The sequence below is a fragment of the Schistocerca gregaria genome, chromosome 3 (genome assembly GCF_023897955.1).
Source record: "Schistocerca gregaria isolate iqSchGreg1 chromosome 3, iqSchGreg1.2, whole genome shotgun sequence".
NCBI lineage: Eukaryota > Metazoa > Arthropoda > Insecta > Orthoptera > Acrididae > Schistocerca > Schistocerca gregaria.
The window spans coordinates 681848041-681862617 of record NC_064922.1 but is presented as its reverse complement, the minus strand read 5'-3'; the positions used below and the strand labels follow the sequence as shown (position 1 = coordinate 681862617).

The 14577-nt window shown below is 43.6% G+C and overlaps 1 protein-coding gene across 1 annotated transcript in view; it reads right to left on the bottom strand.

Moving 5' to 3' along the window:
* LOC126356042 (dual oxidase maturation factor 2-like) overlaps positions 1-14577 on the bottom strand; it is a 995426-nt gene that overhangs the window by 318758 nt on the left and 662091 nt on the right. The window contains exon 4 of the mRNA XM_050006722.1: positions 10729-10863. Within this exon, the coding sequence (XP_049862679.1) occupies positions 10729-10863 (135 nt within the window). The remainder of the gene's footprint in view (positions 1-10728; positions 10864-14577) is intronic.

The window sequence follows — 14577 nt, the reverse complement described above, 5'->3', positions numbered from 1 at the left end:
CAAGCGCGGGATAAGACATTGAAAATGTGAAATGCTGGTACATTAATAACATGTGTAACTGCCAGAATGTTGAACGAAAGCTTGCGTATGTGCATGCATTGTGTTTTACTGGTGCTGCATGTCAGTTTGTGGGAGGTAGTTCCACGCCTGTTGCGCCGGCCGCTGTAACCGAGCGGTTCTAGGCACTTCAGTCTGCAACTGCGCCAACGCTACGGTTGCAGGTTCGAATCCTGCTTCGGGCATGGATTTGTGTGATGACCTTAGGTTAGTTACGTTTAAGTAGTTCTAAGTTCTAGGGGACTGATGACCTCATATGTTAAGTCCCAGAGTGATCAGAGCCATTTGCCACGTCTGTTGCACTTGGTCGGTCAACACAGGGACGATTAATGCTGTTTGTGGATGATGCTGGAGTTGTCATGCAATGATGAACCATATGTGCTCGACTGGGGACAGATCTGGCCATAGACCAGGTTAAAGCAACATGTAGGCAATATGTAGAGCATGTTGAGTTATAACAACGGTACGTGCGCGAACGTTATCCTGTTGGAAAGCACCCCCGGTAATACTGTTCATGAATGGCTCCACAACAGATCGAATCACCAGACTAACGTACAAATTTGGGGTCAAGGTGGATCGTGCTGTCATATGAAATCATACCCCAGACCATAACCCTGGGTGTAGGTCCAGTGTATCTAGCACTCGGACAGCTTTGCTGACGGTCCTCAGCTGGCCTCCTCCTAACACACAGCCGTCACTGGCACCGGCCCAGAACCAGCATCAGAAAACGCAACAAATCTCCACCCTGCCCTTCAATGACCTCCCGCTTCACACCACTGAAGTCGCAAATAATGGTGGTTTAGTGTCAGTGGAACGCACGCCACAGGGCGTGTGGCTCGGAGCTGTCCTTGAATCAAACGATTTGTAACAGTTCGTTATGTCACTGTGGCACCAATTGTTGCTCAGATTGCAGCTACAGGTACAGTACGAGGTGTCAAAGCCACATCGCTGATCACTTACTAGATTTGGACACAACTGTCAAGTAGCTGGAAGGGCCTGACCGTAGCTGTTTGAAGTGAAACGGCCATATTAACGTATCTGTGAAGAAACGATATAACATACTAAGATTTATCGGGGGAATCTGAAAGAAGTGTAATTCACTCATGATTAGGGGCAAACCACGTCCTACCAGTTTCTGATAATTGTTCGACGGTCTGCAACTCTCGCCACATTACTTTGAAGAATAGATACACAAGATTCAAACTGAATCTGCGCAGTTATATTTGGATTAGTTGAGTCAGCGCAAGAGATTCATAGAACTGCTCAACAAATTTCTTTGGCTGAAGTTACGTCCAAGACGACGTGTGTCATGGAAAATTTGGCTATCAAACTTCCGAGACTCTACGAAATAGCACGACTGAAGAAAGATATTAATATGGGCAGTCAAATGAAAAGGTGATGGCTGCAAAAAAGCAAGTAACCTGTTTATTGTATTGAAAGTAATCGTCGTAACTGTTGATCATTTTTTGTACTGAGAGACAAGACGGCCACTGCCTTCATGGAAAAATGTTTGCGGCTGCCGATGGAACCATGATTGTATCCAGACGAACACCTCTTCGTCCGAAGCAAATCGACCGCCACGCAGGTCTCTTTCAGAGCACAAAAAATGTGGAAATCGCGTGGGGAGATATAGATACCGTAAACACGATGTGTAGGGAGTTCCCAGTGAAACGTGTGTCTTGAAACAACCTTGGCAATATATGGGAGGGCATTCTCGTGCAACACAACGATGCCGTCCGTAAACATCCCTGTGCGTTTGGACCTGATGCCAAGCTTCGGTTTTTGCAAAGTGTCCACGTACTGCTGTCTATTAATTGTGGCGCAGTGTTCCAGAGAGCCAGTGAGCAGAAGGTTGACTATGTCATCATTTAAATGTTGCAGGATAACGCCTGCCCACATGTTGTAAGGTTATTTCGACTACGCTGCAGAAGTGTCGCTATGATTTTCTTGCACGTACTCCCCATACAGTCCAGCTCTCTTCTCATACGATTTTCATATGTTTGTAGCCCTCGAGAAACACATTCCTGGCCGTCGATTTGCTCTGGACGAAGAAGGTGTATGCATGGGTACAATCATGGTTCCGTATGAAACCGCGAACATTTTTTTAAGAAGTTATTCATCTTCTTGTCTCACAGTGGGATAAATGTATTAACAGTCATGGCGCACTATTTACAGGAAGGAGTTTATTAACTTTTTCCCTATCTGTCTCGTTTTCATTTGGCTGCGCCTTATATTTTACAATTTGCATCTCACCCAATGACCACGAATACATTTTTTCTTCTCGCCTACCATCCGCGAACAAAACAATAAGGGAAGAAGTACTTCTGTTACTGCAATGCGCACGCCTTACCTTCGCCTCTCACATGCCTTTCGAAAGGCAGAGGCAGATGTACTTGCAAGACAAAAAACGCAAATGCATTGTATTACAATGTCCATCCCACAGCTGTTTGATAACCTGACCGTGTAAAATTATGTTTTACGGGATGTATTGGATCTTAGATTCTAGATTAGTGTAAGGAGCATTCAAAAAGTAACTGTCCATATGCTGCACAGTTCTCAATCGGTAAGACAGCGAGACAAAATTGCAATGAGCATTGAGGCAATCACCCCACCGAGCATGACTGAGAACACCCGTTTGGTAAAACCTCGTGGCCTGGTGCGGTAAGAAGTCCGTAACTGCCTGCTGTACACCCTTGTCCGAAAGGAATGGTCGACCCTTCATGGCCTTTTCAAGTGACGGAAGGCGTGGTGAGAGATGAGGACTACAGGCCGGCTGCTTGAGTGTCTCACTTGAGTTGGAGATTTGGGAACGTGCGTTATTGTGAAACAGCAGCACCCAGGACGGAACTTGGGGCACCGTTCGAAACGGTAGATTTCGACAGACTCGCTGCCCCATACACACTGTTCATTCGCCGACGGATGTCTTCGGCGTCTGTTCCTCGGCATCCAAGAAAAGAATAACAACACGTTGGTCCTGTTGGGGCTCATTTGGTAATAACGTCGCCATAATTCACGTCTCCACATCTATCGCACGTAAGTCGTAAAGACACGAGTGGCACACTAACCCCTTGCCCACACGCCGGTGCTTATATACAAGCGTCGGAATCGCGCCACGTTACATACACTCCTGGAAATGGAAAAAAGAACACATTGACACCGGTGTGTCAGACCCACCATACTTGCTCCGGACACTGCGAGAGGGCTGTACAAGCAATGATCACACGCACGGCACAGCGGACACACCAGGAACCACGGTGTTGGCCGTCGAATGGCGCTAGCTGCGCAGCATTTGTGCACCGCCACCGTCAGTGTCAGCCAGTTTGCCGTGGCATACGGAGCTCCATCGCAGTCTTTAACACTGGTAGCATGCCGCGACAGCGTGGACGTGAACCGTATGTGCAGTTGACGGACTTTGAGCGAGGGCGTATAGTGGGCATGCGGGAGGCCGGGTGGACGTACCGCCGAATTGCTCAACACGTGGGGCGTGAGGTCTCCACAGTACATCGATGTTGTCGCCAGTGGTCGGCGGAAGGTGCACGGGCCCGTCGACCTGGGACCGGACCGCAGCGACGCACGGATGCTCGCCAAGACCGTAGGATCCTACGCAGTGTCGTAGGGGACCGCACCGCCACTTCCCAGCAAATTAGGGACACTGTTGCTCCTGGGGTATCGGCGAGGACCATTCGCAACCGTCTCCATGAAGCTGGGCTACGGTCCCGCACACCGTTAGGCCGTCTTCCGCTCACGCCCCAACATCGTGCAGCCCGCCTCCAGTGGTGTCGCGACAGGCGTGAATGGAGCGACGAATGGAGACGTGTCGTCTTCAACGATGAGAGTCGCTTCTGCCTTGGTGCCAATGATGGTCGTATGCGTGTTTGGCGCCGTGCAGGTGAGCGCCACAATCAGGACTGCATACGACCGAGGCACACAGGGCCAACACCCGGCATCATGGTGTGGGGAGCGATCTCAAACACTGGCCGTACACCTCTGGTGATCGTCGAGGGGACACTGAATAGTGCACGGTACATCCAAACCGTCATCGAACCCATCGTTCTACCATTCCTAGACCGGCAAGGGAACTTGCTGTTCCAACAGGACAATGCACGTCCGCATGTATCCCGTGCCACCCAACGTGCTCTAGAAGGTGTAAGTCAACTGCCCTGGCCAGCAAGATCTCCGGATCTGTCCCCCATTGAGCATGTTTGGGACTGGATGAAGCGTCGTCTCACGCGGTCTGCACGTCCAGCACGAACGCTGGTCCAACTGAGGCGTCAGGTGGAAATGGCATGGCAAGCCGTTCCACAGGACTACATCCAGCATCTCTACGATCGTCTCCATGGGAGAATAGCTGCCTGCATTGCTGCGAAAGGTGAATATACACTGTACTAGTGCCGACATTGTGCATGCTCTGTTGCCTGTGTCTATGTGCCTGTGGTTCTGTCAGTGTGATCATGTGATGTATCTGACCCCAGGAATGTGTCAATAAAGTTTCCCCTTCCTGTGATAATGAATTCACGGTGTTCTTATTTCAATTTCCAGGAGTGTATATGTTGCTGCAACGCCCTCAAACGGAAATTAGTTGATCCTCTCTTATATAATCGTACCTCATTAAATGTAGCTCGGCATGTTGAGATATTTCAAATTCTTCACCTGCGTTACATAGTTAAAGAAAATTTGAAGAGCCCTGATTTCCTACAAGACTGCACACCTCAAGGCTACGAAGGTCAGTTGCACGAGAATTGTTCGGTAGTCGCGGTAATTCGAGTATCTGCAGCTTTCCATGAGCTTCAAGATAAACAGATTGTTGGGCGTGGGCTTTTCTGTAAGGGACGAGCCAGGTCTACGTGATTCATCGAGTTACACTATATAAATTATGACGACGCTGTCAATATGAAATTCGTTGTTAATGATCTTGAGCTGTTAGCTATTGGAAACCTCAACAGTATATGTATTATCTAAAGGTTACTTTCATTAGATCAGGTCTTGCGAACCGAAGAATTTGTGTGTTTTCAAAGAGGTTAATTTGAAGCGAACGAAGGATCAAATTAGTTAAGGCAACACGAGCAGCGAGATTCAAATTCTTCTCTGGCCATCTAGATATACTTTAACATTGGTTTACCAAAATGATTTGAGTCTAATCTGGAGATGGTCCCTTTGGAAAGCTATGGCCAGTTTCCTGCCTTTCTTTCTGTAGTCTGAATTTCTGCACCGTTACCAATGTCCCTATCATTTTCAGTATTAACTCTCAGTATTTCTTTCCCGGTCTTGAAAATTGTGCTAAAGATCCTGATACTTATACATGTATCATCTGGAGGGTCCTCAATTTACTAAAATCTTTATATGACTCTTTCTTTTCTTATTGTAACTCTGGCCAAGAGATATAAGTACCAATAGATGAAGTAAACTATAACTTCTTGATAGTTGTTAAACTGTTAAAGCAGTGAAAACCGTCTGTAACTCTTCATTGAAACTCACATTTTTCATTACTGTCTGATATTCTGTTGGAAAGTTCTCACCTAGGAAGCGTGATGTTTCATTGCCACAGAAGGAGAGACATACCTCTCTAAGAGGACGTCTTAAATTAGTTGTTCCACCATTCATTATGCAGATATCGATTTGCATACGAAGTGCAATGAAAAATTCCTACTAAATTTGCTGACATGGAGAGACAACGGCAAATCATAGCTTCCAGAAGTAATTTCGAATGTTGCTTTTTTAGGGGGGATTCATTTTCGAAACCATGAGCGGTAACCGCAGTACGTAGTCCCCCAGTAAGGTTGTGAAAACTATGTAGAATCTAGACATAAATGTGATACTCCTACCGTCTTTTACGTCGACGTGACCCGAGATATCGTAACAAAAGCAACCACGGCGTAAGTTGCGAGCACTGTCATCTCAATAGCGTTCCATGTTGAGTAATTCGCGGAAATACCTGCAGAGTTACGACCACTCACATTCCTAAACGCCGGGTCTCAAATCTCCCATCTTGCAGTGATTGCACGAATTACGGTAAGGTACAGCCTTGCAGATCGGGAGATATAATAGATCGGGCTGACTCTGGATACGAAAGCGGCCGGGGCGCTTGTCATGGTGGGTGATTTAGGGAAACGACCAGCAATTAAGCCCGGTTTTCTGGACGGGGAAAACAATACGGAAGCTGATTCACAACTTGGGCGTTAGCTCCGGCCCAGATTTGTGTTCGGCGTGACTCATCTGAATGAACGGACGCTGTTCTCTTCGAAAGAATCGACCTGAAATACAAGAGCTCGCGACGAAATCGGTGCGGTACGACCACGAGTGAAAGGGGGACCTCATTATGTCAAGATACTGCAGACATCCACAGTAAGCGGTGTATTTCGGTGCGGTTGCTGCTAACAGAAGTGACTATTGACCGACTTCTTTCGAAGTAGTGGTTGGATGACAATTTCCGGCGAGTAAGGAAAGTGTGCAAGGTGAGTGCACAGTTTAACTTGCAACGCACGTCCAGCGCTGCACAAAGAGTGGTCAGAAACAGTATGAAAAGCGTGTAAGGACGTTGCAGGGGAGACCGTGCTGAGAAATGATTGTTAAGAAAAAAATTCGATACATTGCGCCGTCTCTGAATTATTTAGCACTGAAATTAGCCGTTCAGGTCGTTGGGCGAGCAAATTGAAGCATTTTCACGCGGATACGTGAGTTACCACTTGTTGAAATGCTCATTACCAGTTAAAATGTGCCTTTTCTGTAAGTGATGAATTTCAGACAGGGGAGCAAAGGTTGCGTTTTTAGGGCTCCTTAATTGTTATAGGATCGCTTTGTTGACTGTACATCTGTCTGTCTGTCTATCTGTCTGCCCGTCTATCAAAAACCCTTTTCTCACGAACGAGTAGACGAATCGAGCTGAAATTTATGTCACATACTGAGGCCTATGGCCCCTTGACGGTGAAAGCATTGAAGCTTCTAAGTGAATGCAGTTAAATGATACGGCCATTTACATCGCATATTTTGATACTCGCAAACTCACACATTAAAACTTATACGGTACGTCCTATTGGCCAAGAATCATGTGATTTGGCAAGAAGCAACATTTCACAGTACAGCCAAAATAAATAGCGTTTCCCACGCAGCTTGAAACGCCATATCTACCTGTAGTAATCGCCCCTGGATATCTGATGATGGATACGTTCCGAAACACGTCATATGAGGAATAATGTCATTCCTTGCTTGATGTTTGCCTTTAACTATTGCGACCCAGTCATCCTGAATGGGGAACTGCTGATTATTATAATAATGGTCACATGCCTCCTGCATGACTGTATGTCACATTTATATTAATGAAGTTAAAACATTCTCGAAAAGTTTGGAATCCCTGAGACCAATGTCTTGCCAGTAACAATGCCGATAACAAGCATTAATGGACGAGAGTCTCGATTCCCGGAACGTATGAACTGTCTGCCTACACAATTAAGTTTGTGCGGAAGCCTAAGTGCAGAGTCCTAATCGCATCAGGCCATTTTTTCGGTTTTAGAAAGCTAAACGAAAAACACGTTTGCCAGCACTGTCTGGAAGGCTGCTTGACTCTGCGTACGTAAATATCTGATTGCGTAACTTCAATACTAAAAAACTCGGAAGCGGAGCAAAGTATCGATTTGTTTTCTTAACAGCTATTTCTCAGCATAATAACCCCTGAATACTCTCACGAGCTTTTCAGACCGATTTCGACCACCTTGTATATCCAGCCACAACAAGAAAATAGCGTCCTCCTAGAAAGGTCAGACACTGCTTAACGATTTCTATCAACTTTAGTTAAATAGTCGAATGTGGTGGTGAAGACGAGGGAGAGTGTACATTTAAAAGCATCGCAGGTGAAACAGGTGTAAGTTAAAACTTATAGATTTAGAAATTGAGGTCAAACAATTAGCAATTAATCTAAGTTAACTGGGCAGGGAAAACGATACGGAAGCTGTTTCACATCATGCTCTTCGTCGGACAAGGTATTATCAACACAAGATTCAAACAAATTATACTTCACATGTCCAGTTCGCAACCTTATAGTATAGAGAACCCGAAAATTGTGTCATGTTAGTCATATCTTTGAAAAGTTACTCATTCGTCATTCGAGGTGGTAGAAAAATGGTTAACGTACCAGATCACGAATTTCAAATAAGTGGGTTTGATTCTTGGTGCACCTTGTAAATTTGGTTTGTCTTTCTATTTGTTTTTTTGTGGCTGATTCTGATATTATTTGAGGGGAGAAAAGGTGAAGATGGGACAAAATATCAGTATTATTTCTCGCATTTGTATTTACCCTGTAAATATTTTATTTATTGTCCCCAATCATGTATCTGATGTTGAGATTTTTTACGTAATTCATTAACAAACAATTAAGCTGCGATACTTTAAAAGAAAAGAAGTGCCTCGGAATAAAGGGAATCCATGGGATAAATTATATTTCTCCTCATCCTTTGCTAGTTTGATTAATTTGTTCGCACAAAATCAGAACACATTACACAGATACGGCGGGTCTACAAAAATGGTTCAAATGGCTCAGAGCACTATGAGACTTAACTTCTAAGACATCAGTTCACTAGAAGTTAGAACTACTTAAACCTAACTAACCTAAGGACACCACACACATCCATGCCCGAGGCAGGATTCGAACCTGCGACCGCAGCGGTCGCGCGGTTCCAGACTGTAGCTCCTAGAACCGCTCGGCCGGTGGGTCTACTCTACACTGTATAGGAGGACCACATTCTTCCCTGTTAGTGGCACAGCGAAGTAACGGCAGTCCAGGAAGGTTCAAGAAACTGCGAATTTCCTTTGTAAATGTGATAGCGTCCTCAGCAATAATGACTGTGTTACTAGTTTTGTACTCAGTGCTGATCAACGTACGCCGTCCAATATTAGCCCACAATCATTGCCTGATCGACATACTCATATTCGGGTACTAGGACGACGCTAATAACTTGCCAAGGATGTCACATTTACGGTAGCACCAACATGCAGTATTTGTTTAAAACTTATTTTCATAACTTACCTCAAAGAGCAGAAACTTCCAAATGAGTGTCTCATACATTACTTGAATTACTCCGCCCCCGCCTCCTTCCCAATAGTATTTTCATTCTACCATTTAATACACGAGTCTCTTTGTTCCGAGAATGTTGTTTCATTGTTTCTACTCAACAAGAAGTCTGAAAAAGGAAATAAGTTCGTCCAGAAAAGAACCAAAATTTTCTCCTGTCGTAAATTTGTCACTCTTACTTGTCACACAGTTTTTGCCCTCTTCTTAAGGAGTGTGTATTGAAATCTTGGTCGAAACATGTTCAAGAGTGTGGTAGTATGTAAGGAACATATAAAATATAGGAAACTGAATGCAGCGCCCAACCGTCCCTTTGTCCTTTGATTCTGTCTGCATAAAAAATGACTAAAGGTAGTATCTTCTACCTTCATAGCTAGTACATTTATATAGACGTTTCATATCTATCTTGGTGATGCGTAATTTGATAAATTTTATGATCACAATGAAAACACATTAACCAACGTACTGCGTCTCACAAAAATTTTTAGGTATCAGTTTACCTCTACTAATAAGTTCTTTGCTCCACGCAATATAGAAGTTGAAATTAATGTATACTGTTTTCTGATTCTCGTTGTCATGGACGGTATGCGAAGGAAAGTTTAAAACATCTCTGTTGGGACAGAAATGGTGTTGATATAAACGAAATCTTATTTATGTCATCTTGATTCAGGTTGCGCTACAACAGAAGTCAAGTGTCATCTTAATCAGCAAAAATATCTTATTCACTTGGTTGTGAAATTAAAAGGGATGAACTGAAAAACATGGACGTAATCGATTTCTTTTCCATTTTGGATGGTTTATAGTAAACGGATTTACGAAATTAGCAGCTGTGCAGAAGAAAAGGTAAGTATTACGAAGCTGAATAATCAGCAATTAGGTGTGAGTGACATTGAGGTGACAAAGACCTAAAAAAAAGATAAAAGAAATATTACTTAAGTCTTACTTAAATAATAACGATAAGAAGGGTTTCAAAGAAATTCTCCTGATTATGTGCGGTGATTCACGAACGAGTTTTGCTCCACGATTTCTAACCAGAAAAGGCAGAACAACGGAAGTACTAAAATCAAATAGATGGCCTAGCACCAAGAACAGTGAAATCCTACTCAACTCCTGAAAGAGATGGCTAGTGTTTTTCTGGATGCAAAAAGGGAATATTCCTGTTATTTATGTAGAAAAGGGTAAAGCTATAACTAGGAAATATAAAGTAAGTCGTCTGAACCAATTAGATGAATTAATATGTGAAATGAGTCCGCCATTCTCCCGTCCGCGAGTCCTATTTAACCATTGTACCTCCTCTATTGATAGTTTATGGCAGATGAATGTCTGCCAGACCTTCGAGAATCGTACATTGACCTACAAGAATTCCGACGAAAAATGAGTTTATTTTTACCTGTGAACAAAGATTTATTGCCGTGCCGGTAACAGTTTAATGTCTTGAAGAAATTCAGCTACCATACTTTTTTCTGTTTGGCGCATTTCTTCAAGCAACTTAATACAAACACTCCTACGCTACAGAGCCCTGAGTTAGAAGCCGCTTGTACACGCTAATGAAACAGAAGCACTACGCGGAGGTGACAGGAGTAGGTGCTTGTAGAAGCTCGAGTGAAACTTACCGGTGAGGGTGACGTTGACGTGCTCGAGGCCTATGTAGGCGCCGATCGTGACCGCCATCTTCTCCTTGGAGAAGGCGCGGTAGCTGCTGACGATGTTGGCGGAAGCCACGTGCCAGCAGGAGCCGTACTTAGCCACTGCAACAGGAAAAGGTAGGGCGTTTGCATGAGAACAAGAAAACCGAGGCATATTTTCCGCTGTTAACAGCTGAGCCATTCGTATGACGACGTAAGCAGTGATGAAAAGTCAATAGCATTGCCTGCGAATCGCAACCAGCTCGAGTCGAGCCCTATTGCGCTTACTGTTTACAGGTGTCAGATAGTTCCAACTAGGTAATATTCTTCTACAGCGGTGCGGAAAAGCGTTGATTGATAGATGACATTTGTCCAGGTATCATGGGCCGCAATAAGGATGCAAGTAAAGTCTAATAGAGGAAAAGAGGATAAAGGCGTTTTGTCCTATAAAGAGTGATTATTATTTCTTAGATGTGCTAAGTTGTAATTAATCAAGATACAAGGGACATATTCAGATACCAAAATAGTTACTTAAGGTACGTACTAACTTTTAAATTTACAGCTCAAGTCGCCTTCGACCGCTTAGAGACGAAATGTGGAATTTTTGTAGTTACTGAACGAAGAAAGTTGTAGATTTCGGAGAAGTTCTGGCAGTTAGGGTGGGGAGAGCGAGAGAAATCCTTATTTTAGTTTACGACGAAGAGAGTGGAGAGTTCATCAACATTGACTCCGGCAATATCAATATTTAATTCATCGTTTCAAGTCAAGCGCAAAGTATAGAAGAAGTCGTTGTGTGATTTATATTTTCTTATGCCATTGTCTTCATCTCGAACTAAAACTTCCTAAATTAGGTTTACTGCCTTGTAGGAATTTTATCGTCTTTGAGAACAGTCTTTCTTATTTTAGTGATCAACTTTTAGCGAGAAAGGATGTTTCCAGAAACTGTCCTCCAATGCGATCTGTCCTCAGTAAATATCTTTATCGCGCTATCGATGTTGCAGCGGTTGCATCATGTAGAGATCAAAAGCGATAGTAAACAGATATCATGTATTCTCAAAAACATCTAGTATCACTTAATATGCTAATGAATTACGATCGCGTATCGGTTAGGAAAGACTTGTGGGTCTACACCACAAAGATACGAGGGCGTTTAGTAAGTAATGCAACACGCTTTTTTTCAGCCTATTTAGGTTGCAAAAATGCGAAATTTGTTATGGGACATAGTGAAGTATTCCCACTTCATCCCCTACAGTTTCATCAAGTTCCGATATGTGGCTGTACTATACGTAGCCCTCAAAATGGCGTTAGCAACTGTGATGCATTCCAAGCAGAGGGCTATCATTGAGTTTCTTTTGGCGGAAATCCAGAGCATCGCAGGAATTCATAGGCACTTGCAGAATATCTACGGAGACCTGAAAGTGAACTAAAGCAAGGTGATTCGTTGCATGAGGCTTCTGTCATCATCGCAACGAAGTCCCGTAAACCTGCCCAATCTTCTGCGTGCCAGCCGGCAATAAACAGCTGCGACTCCTGTAATATTCTAACGTGGCGACACACTCTCTCGAGGTGATCGAAGGAGCACAAACAAACATCTCGCTGCACAACTGGACGTCTCTGTCGGTAGTGTTGACACACTCGCCCAAGAGCGGGGTACTCAGAGGTATGCCCGTTGGTTTTCTCGTCGCCTGACAGAACACCATAAAGAGCAACGAAGGGCCATCTGGGTGCAATTGCTTCCACGTTAGAGGCTGATCATGACAATTTGCTGTCGAACATCGTCGCAGGCGATGAAACAGGGTTGGTCCATCACTTCGAACTGGAAACAAAACGGTAGTCCATGGAGTGGTGCCACACCACCCCTCCACCGAAGAAAAAGTTCATAGGAACCCCTTCAGCCGTTAACGTCATGGCGACGGTTTTCTGGGATTCTGAACAGGTTATTCTTTTTAATCTCCTCCCTCATGGTGCAACAATCATCTCTGAGTTTTATACCACCAGCAGGAAACTGAACAAATGATTTCAGCTTGTTCATCGTCACAAAAATACAAACGAACTTCTCCCTGTCCATGACAACGCAATGCCTCGCACAAGTCTGCCCTCTCGAGAGCAGCTCACAAAACGACACTGGACTGTTCGTCCTCGTCCACCCAACAGCCCGGATCTCGCACGTTCCGACCTCCATCTGTTTGGCTCAATGAAGGATGCATACCGCGGCAAGCAGTGCGTCGGTGATGGGAAGGTTATTGACGCAGCAAGATGCTGGCTGCGACGCGGACCAGCAGAGTTGTACCGTGCAGGCATTCGGGTCCTCCCAGTAAGGTGGTCTAAGGCCATCGCATTGAACGGAGATTATGGTGAAGAACAGGGTTGTAGGCAGAAGAGTGGGGAATAATATTGTGTATTGGATGTGTGGAATGTGCTACAGTACTTATTGAACGCCCCTCGTACAAAAGAGCTCGTATAAAATGTCCTCTCCAAACAAAATATTTTCACTACTCAGCCTGTCATAGATATACAAATAGATTACATGATGTGTTATCAAGCTGTGAACGAAAATAAACCGTAAATATAATTTTATCTGTATATAGATATGTAGTGATTTTTACTTTTCACCCATTATTGCTACTTATGATTCTTTCATGCAGAGCGTCTAACAATGCGAACTCCTAACACGTAACTCACTTTTCCATTTCATTAACTTTAATGTAATGATTAAAGATCCTTGTTCTCAGAGGAACAGCCACGAATTCCAATAGTCATTGCAAAAGAACAAAAACTAATGACATTACTGCAGACAGACACGATATTCTACAAAAGACAGTTACTGGTCATGGCAATTTATCTCAAAATGGCTGCCGTCAGAAGCTCGCAGTCTCTGTGCGGTGGAGTTGCAAAACTACAATGCCTTATAACGAAGGGTGTAAGCGCGACCAACCGAGACGGAATAATAGGAATCGAGTGTGCCACCAATTCCGACTCGCTTTTACCCAGATCATTCGAAGCGAATGTCTAGTTAACAGTAACATGCTCTGGTCGAAACCCTCTCCTGTGCTTACACATTATTAGGATTTGTTAAACGAAATAAATTCCTATACAGTATTTGCATTATAATTAGCTTCAACGTCAATTTCATAATGGAATTTCAGAGTCAACATTGTTTTATTTTACTCATTATTTTCTTGTACTTAATGCTGAATTTATTATGATAAACGAACCTCAAAATGAATCTGATGAGAAAATGAGAGAATGAAGAGCTCGTCTAGAAGTTAATGGCTACTCCTCCTTCTCACGCACCATGAAATACGTAAGTGGTGGGATGTGGGACGATGAGGGAAGGGGGAAAATAGATAGCGGTATGAGAAGTATCCCCCGAAAAACATCGTAAGGTGTCTTACAGAGTATAGATATAGATGTAGATTTATTTAGCGACTGTGTCTTACGGATGCAGTGATTCGGACAAATATCAAATTAAAAAATATGTAAAGAACCATCAGTAGGTTATTACTCTTAGCCGTCTTAAACCTTCCGACTTTAAGGGACACACGACGTGTGTCATTCAGCGTTGCTTTTCTTCTTCGTAAATACTTACACGGAAAGGGAGCAATGCATTTTAAGTTCTAGCTTTCTAAAAGGAACGAAACTTTTGAATGAAACGCTGTGATCGTTATTATTTGTGCTGAGTTAATTGTGTCAGAAATATGAGTATATTTTCAATAGTCTAATTACAATTTCAGAATTGCAGATGAAAGAGAAAATCTGAGTTCTTAATTAACAATATTAGACAATTAATTGAATGACTCGAATGAAATCTCTTGTTTGGTATGCTGACTTGAAAAC